The sequence below is a fragment of the Palaemon carinicauda genome, chromosome 12, assembly GCF_036898095.1.
Source record: "Palaemon carinicauda isolate YSFRI2023 chromosome 12, ASM3689809v2, whole genome shotgun sequence".
Classification (NCBI taxonomy): domain Eukaryota; kingdom Metazoa; phylum Arthropoda; class Malacostraca; order Decapoda; family Palaemonidae; genus Palaemon; species Palaemon carinicauda.
In genome coordinates, this window is record NC_090736.1 from 146,505,447 (window position 1) to 146,511,845 (window position 6,399).

General features: G+C 38.3%; 1 protein-coding gene across 1 annotated transcript in view; it reads right to left on the minus strand.

Annotated features, from left to right (window-relative positions):
• Positions 1-4,104: 4,104 nt before the first annotated feature.
• Positions 4,105-6,399, minus strand: part of LOC137651120 (golgin subfamily A member 6-like protein 22) — a 3,567-nt gene continuing 1,272 nt past the window's right edge. Inside the window, exon 1 of the mRNA XM_068384258.1 lies at positions 4,105-6,399. This exon is cut by the window's right edge and continues 1,272 nt beyond it. Coding sequence (XP_068240359.1) covers positions 4,105-6,399 — 2,295 coding nt within the window.

Consider the following 6,399-nt stretch of genomic DNA (forward strand, 5'->3'; position numbering starts at 1 on the left):
CACTTGACAAAGAGTTTGTACTTCTTCATCAAGGAACATAGCATACTAGACGAACCTCAGCTTCTTCTATCTACAGAGCCAGTACCAACCCTTATGTTCACATGACAAAGAATTTATATCTCTTCATCAAGGAACATAGCATACTAGACGAACCTCAGCTTCTATCTACAGAACCAGTTCCGAACCTTATGTTAACGTGAGAATGAGTTTATACCTCTTCATCAAGGAACATAGCATACTAGAAGAACCTCAGCTTCTTCTATCTACAGAGCCAGTACCAATCCTTATGTTCGCATGAAAAGGACTTTGTACCTCTTCATCAAGGAACATAGCATATTAGAAGAACCTCAGCTTCTTCTATCTACAAAGCCAGTACCAACCCTTATGTTCACTTGACAAAGAGTTTGTACCTCTTCATCAAGGAACATAGCATACTAAAAGAACCTCAGCTTCTTCTATCTACAGAGCCAGTACCAATCCTTATGTTAACATGAAAAGGAGTTTGTACCTCTTCATAAAGAAACATAGCATATTAGAAGAACCTCAGCTTCTTCTATCTACAAAGCCAGTACCAACCCTTATGTTCACTTGACAAAGAGTTTGTACCTCTTCATCAAGGAACATAGAATACTAGAAGAACCTCAGCTTCTACCTACAGAGCCAGTACCAACCCTTATGTTCACATGGCAAAGAATTTATACCTCTTCATCAAGGAACATAGTATACTAGAAGAACCTCAGCTTCTTCTATCTACAGAGCCAGTACCAACCCTTATGTTCACATGAGAAAGACTTTGTACCTTTTCATCAAGGAACGTAGCATACTATAAGAACCTCAGCTTCTATCTATAGAGCTAGTACCGACTCTTATGTTCACATGACAAAGAATTTATACCCCTTCATCAAGGAACATAGCATTTTAGAAGAGCCTCTGCCTCTTCTATCTACAGAGCCAGTACCATCCCTTATGTTCACTTGACAAAGAGTTTGTACCTCTTCATCAAGGAACATAGAGTACTAGAAGAACCTCAGCTTCTTTTCTTTACAGAGCCAGTACCAACCCTTATGTTTACATGAGAAAGTTTGTACCTCTTCATCAAGGAACATAGCATACTAGAAGAACCTCAGCTTCTATCTACAGAACCAGTTCTGAACCTCATGTTCACATGAGAATGAGTTTATACCTCTTCATCAAGGAACATAGCATACTAGAAGAATCTAAGCTTCTTCTATCTACAAAGCCCAGTACCAACCATTACGTTCACATGACAAAAAGTTTATACCTCTTCATCAAGGAATATATCATACTAGAAGAATGTCTCCTTCTTCTATCTACAGAGCAAGTACCAACCCTTATGTTCACATGACAATGAATTTGTACCTCTTTATCAAGGAACCTAACATACTAGAAGAACCTCAGCTTCTTTCCTCTACAGACCCAGTACCAACCCTTATGTTCACATGGGAAAGAGTTTATACCTCTTCATCAAGAAACATAGCATACTAGAAGACCTTTGTCTTCTACCTTCAGAGCCAGTACCAACGCTTATGTTCACAAGCCAAAGAATTATACCACTTCATCAAGGAACATACCATACAAGAAGAACCTCAGCTTCTATCTACAGAGACAGTACCTACCCTCATATTCACATGACAAAGAATTTATACCTCTTCATCAAGGAACATAGCATACTAGAAGAACCTCAGCTTCTTCTATCTTCAGAACCAGTACCAACCCTTATGTTCACTTGACAAAGAGTTTGTACCTCTTCATCAAAGAACATAATGTACTAGAAGAACATCAGCTTCCTTTCTCTACAGAGCCAGTACCATCCCTTATGATCACATGAGAAAGAGTTTGTACCTCTTCATCAAGGAACATAGCATACTAGAAGATCCTCAGCTTCTTCTATCTACAGAGCCAGTTCCAACCCTTATGTTTACATGAGAAGGAGTTTATTCCTCTTCATCATGGAACATAGCATACTAGAAGATCCTCAGCTTCTTCTATCTACAGAGCCAGTTCCAACCCTTATGTTTACATGAGAAGGAGTTTATTCCTCTTCATCATGGAACATAGCATACTAGAAGAACCTCAGCTGCTTCTATTTACAGAGCCAGTTCCAACCCTTATGTTCACATGAGAAGGAGTTTATTCCTCTTCATCAAGGAACATAGCGTAATAGAAGAACCTCAGCTGCTTTTATCTACAAAGCCAGTTCCAACCCTTATGTTTACATGAGAAGGAGTTTATTCCTCTTCATCAACGAACATAGCATACTAGAAGATCCTCAGCTTCTTCTATCTACAGAGCCAATTCCAACCCTTATGTTTACATGAGAAGGAGTTTATTCTTCTTCATCATGGAACATAGCATACTAGAAGAACCTCAGCTGCTTCTATTTACAGAGCCAGTTCCAACCCTTATGTTCACATGAGAAGGAGTTTATTCCTCTTCATCAAGGAACATAGCGTAATAGAAGAACCTCAGCTGCTTCTATCTACAGAGCCAGTTTCAACCCTTATGTTTACATGAGAAGGAGTTTATTCCTCTTCATCAACGAACATAGCATACTAGAAGATCCTCAGCTTCTTCTATCTACAGAGCCAGGAGTTTATTCCTCTTCATCATGGAACATAGCATACTAGAAGAACCTCAGCTGCTTCTATTTACAGAGCCAGTTCCAACCCTTATGTTCACATGAGAAGGAGTTTATTCCTCTTCATCAAGGAACTTAGCGTACTAGAAGAACCTCAGCTGCTTCTATCTACAGAGCCAGTTCCAAGCGTTATGTTTACATGAGAAGGAGTTTATTCCTCTTCATCAACGAACATAGCATACTAGAAGATCCTCAGCTTCTTCTATCTACAGAGCCAGTTCCAACCCTTATGTTTACATGAGAAGGAGTTTATTCCTCTTCATCATGGAACATAGCATACTAGAAGAACCTCAGCTGCTTCTATCTACAGAGCCAGTTCCATCCTTTATGATCACATGAGAAAGAGTTTTTACCTCTTCATCAAGGAACATAGCATACTAGACAGCTTCTTCTATCTACAGAGCCAGTACCAACCCCTATGTTCACATGAGAAAGAGTTTTTACCTCTTCATCAAGGAACATAGCATACTAGACCGCTTCTTCTATCTATAGAGCCTGTACCAACCCTTATATTCACATGACAAAGAGTTTTTACCTCTTCATCAAGGAACATGCATACCAGAAGAACCTCAGCTTATATGTTAAGAGCCAGTACCACAAATTTTTTTCACATGACAAAGAATCTATACCTCTTCATCAAGGAACATAGCATAGTAGAAGACCCTCAGCTTCTATCTACAGAGCCAGTACCAACCCTTATGTTCACATGATAAGGAATTTATACCTCTTCATCTAGGAACACAACATACCAGAAAAACCTCAGCTTCTTTTATCTACAGAGCCAGTACCAACACTTATGTTCATATGAGAAAAAGTTTGTATTTCTTCATCAAAGAACAGCATACTAAAAGCAGCTCAGCTTTTTCCGTGCAGTGCACATACTTTAGGTTATTCCAACAGAATTATCTCTTAGTTGTATACTAGTTGAACTCACCTCAAAGTATTTTCAAAATTTTGCACAGAACCAGTTTCAATTATCTTATTTTCTTATTCTACATCGCAATCCTTTATTCCATTCCCAAGTATTTTTTTTTAGATTTTTTTCTAATTTTCAATGTAATTTCAGGAAGAATGATCTCATTCACATATATTATATACTTGGCCATCTTCTCCAATCATGGAATGTAGTTTTGTTAGGCACCCTTTAAGAATATGACTGCATACTAGAGAAAGCGAAGCTTTTTCCCTCTGCAGGGCCAGTCTTCTAGATTATTCCAACAGAGCAACCATAAGGTTGACATCCGGAAGAATAGATTTAGAAATCCGACCATTTGTTCACATGACAAAGGCTTGTACCACTCCATCATGGAACCTTTGCATACTAGAAGAAGCTCAGCCTTTTCCCTCTGCAGTGCACATCCTGTAGGTTACTCTGACAGAATTGTTTCTTAGTTGTATACTTTTAGATTTTGCTTTTTTATTTCTTCTATTGAACAACATCCTTTTTACTCATCAAAGTTCTCTTCTTTGATAACCTCTTGTAAGATATTTCTAGTCCTAGCCCAGGCAACATCTTTTGCGGCCCTTTCAGGATGGTTTCTCAAGTCCCAAGATTGTCCATGATGATCGCCTTCTTCCTTTATGTTTCCTCGTGTGATATTTTCGAAATACCGGATACGCTTTTCTACAATTCCTACTTCTATTTCTTCAAGGTTAATCTTCTGTTTCTTTTCTGTTTTCTCATCTTCCAGAGCCTCTTCCCATAGTTGAACAGGAGCATAGACTATGTCACTTTTTTCTTGTGAGATTTCATTCTGTGCAATTTGTCTAATCCTAATGAAGGCCACTTCTTTTACTTCCCTCCTAAGATACTTTCTCTCGTCCTGAGACATTTCTTCAAGATCAGCTTTTTGTTTGTGTCCCATTACATTTACCTTTATAATTTCTTCATAATCCTCACCTTTACTTGCAGAATCTCCATATGTTCCTGAAATATTTGCTTCTTGGTAGTCTTGAAGTTCCTTTTCAATGTTCTCACTTTTCCAGATGTTTTCGTTTTGTTCTGATAATTCCTCTTGTATTATTTGCGTTATCCTTGCCAAAGCACTATTCTGGGCCTTACTATTAAGATTTTCTCTAAAGTCTGGAGATTGTCCACGAAGATCGCCTTCTTCCTTTATGTTTCCTCGTATGATATTTTCAAAATATTGGATATGTCTCTTTACGATTCCTTCCTCTATTTCCTCAAGGTTAACTTTCTGTTTCTTTTTTGTTTTCTCATCTTTCAAAGCCTCTTCCCATAGTTGAACAGGAGCATATACTTTGTCACTTTTTTCTTGTGCTATTTCATCCTGTGCAATTTTTCCAATCCTTATCAAGGCCACTTCTTTTGCTTCCCTCCAAAGATGCTTTCTCTCGTCCTGAGGTTTTCCTTCAAGATCACTTTTTTGTTTCTCTCCCTTTACATTTACCATCCTAATTTCTGCATAATCATCACCTTTACTAGCAGAATCTCCATATGTTCCTGGAATATTTGCTTCTTGGTGGTCTATAAGTTCCTTTTCAATGTTCTCACTTTTCCAGACGTTTTCATTTTGTTCTGATAATTCCTCTTGTATTATTTGTGTTATCCTTGCCAAAGCAATTCCCTTGGCCTTTCTATTAAGATTTTCTCTAAAGTCTGGAGATTGTCCACAGAGATCGCCTTCTTCCTTAATGTTTCCTCGGATGATATTTTCAAAATACTGGATACGCCTCTTTACGATTCCTTCCCCTATTTCTTCAAGGTTAACCTTCTGTTTCTTTTCTGTTTTCTCAACTTTCAGAGCCTCTTCCCATAGTTGAGCAGGTGCATATACTTTGTCACTTTTTTCTTGTGAGATTTCATCCTGTGCAATTTTTCTAATCCTTATAAAGGCCACTTCTTTTGCTTCCCTCCTAAGATGCTTTCTCTCGTCCTGAGGTTTTCCTTCAAGATCACCTTTTTGTTTCTCTCCCATTACATTTACCATCCTAATTTCTGCATAATCATCACCTTTACTAGCAGAATCTCCATATGTTCCTGGGCTATTTGCTTCTTGGTGGTCTATAAGTTCCTTTTCAATGTTCTCACTTTTCCAGACGTTTTCATTTTGTTCTGATAATTCCTCTTGTATTATTTGTGTTATCCTTGCCAAAGCAATTCCCTTGGCCTTTCTATTAAGATTTTCTCTAAAGTCTGGAGATTGTCCATGGAGATCGCCTTCTTCCTTTATGTTTCCTCGGATGATATTTTCAAAATACTGGATACGCCTTTTTACAATTCCTTCCCCTATTTCTTCAAGGTTAACCTTCTGTTTCTTTTCTGTTTTCTCAACTTTCAGAGCCTCTTCCCATAGTTGAGCAGGTGCATATACTTTGTCACTTTTTTCTTGTGAGATTTCATCCTGTGCAATTTTTCTAATCCTTATCAAGGCCACATCTTTTGCTTTCCTCCTAAGAGGATTTCTCTCGTCCTGAGGTTTTCCTTCAAGATCAGCTTTTTGTTTTTCTTCGAAACCCTGTCTGCTGAATTTATCTTCTTCTCTCTGAGACTCCCTGAGTCTACCTACTTCCTTCCGCAGAGAATCGTTTTCTTCCTGGACTTCCTGGAATTTCCTCTCCAGGGATAGTTTATGGTTCCTCGGTTCATCGTTCTTGCGTTTGTCTTGGTCAGCTTGCTGCTTCAAAGACGTCAGCTCTTGATCCCTCTGAAGAAGGTCGCGATCTAGATTTGATATTTTGTCATTCATTTGACCCTTGATTCTGTCTTCAATTTCCCT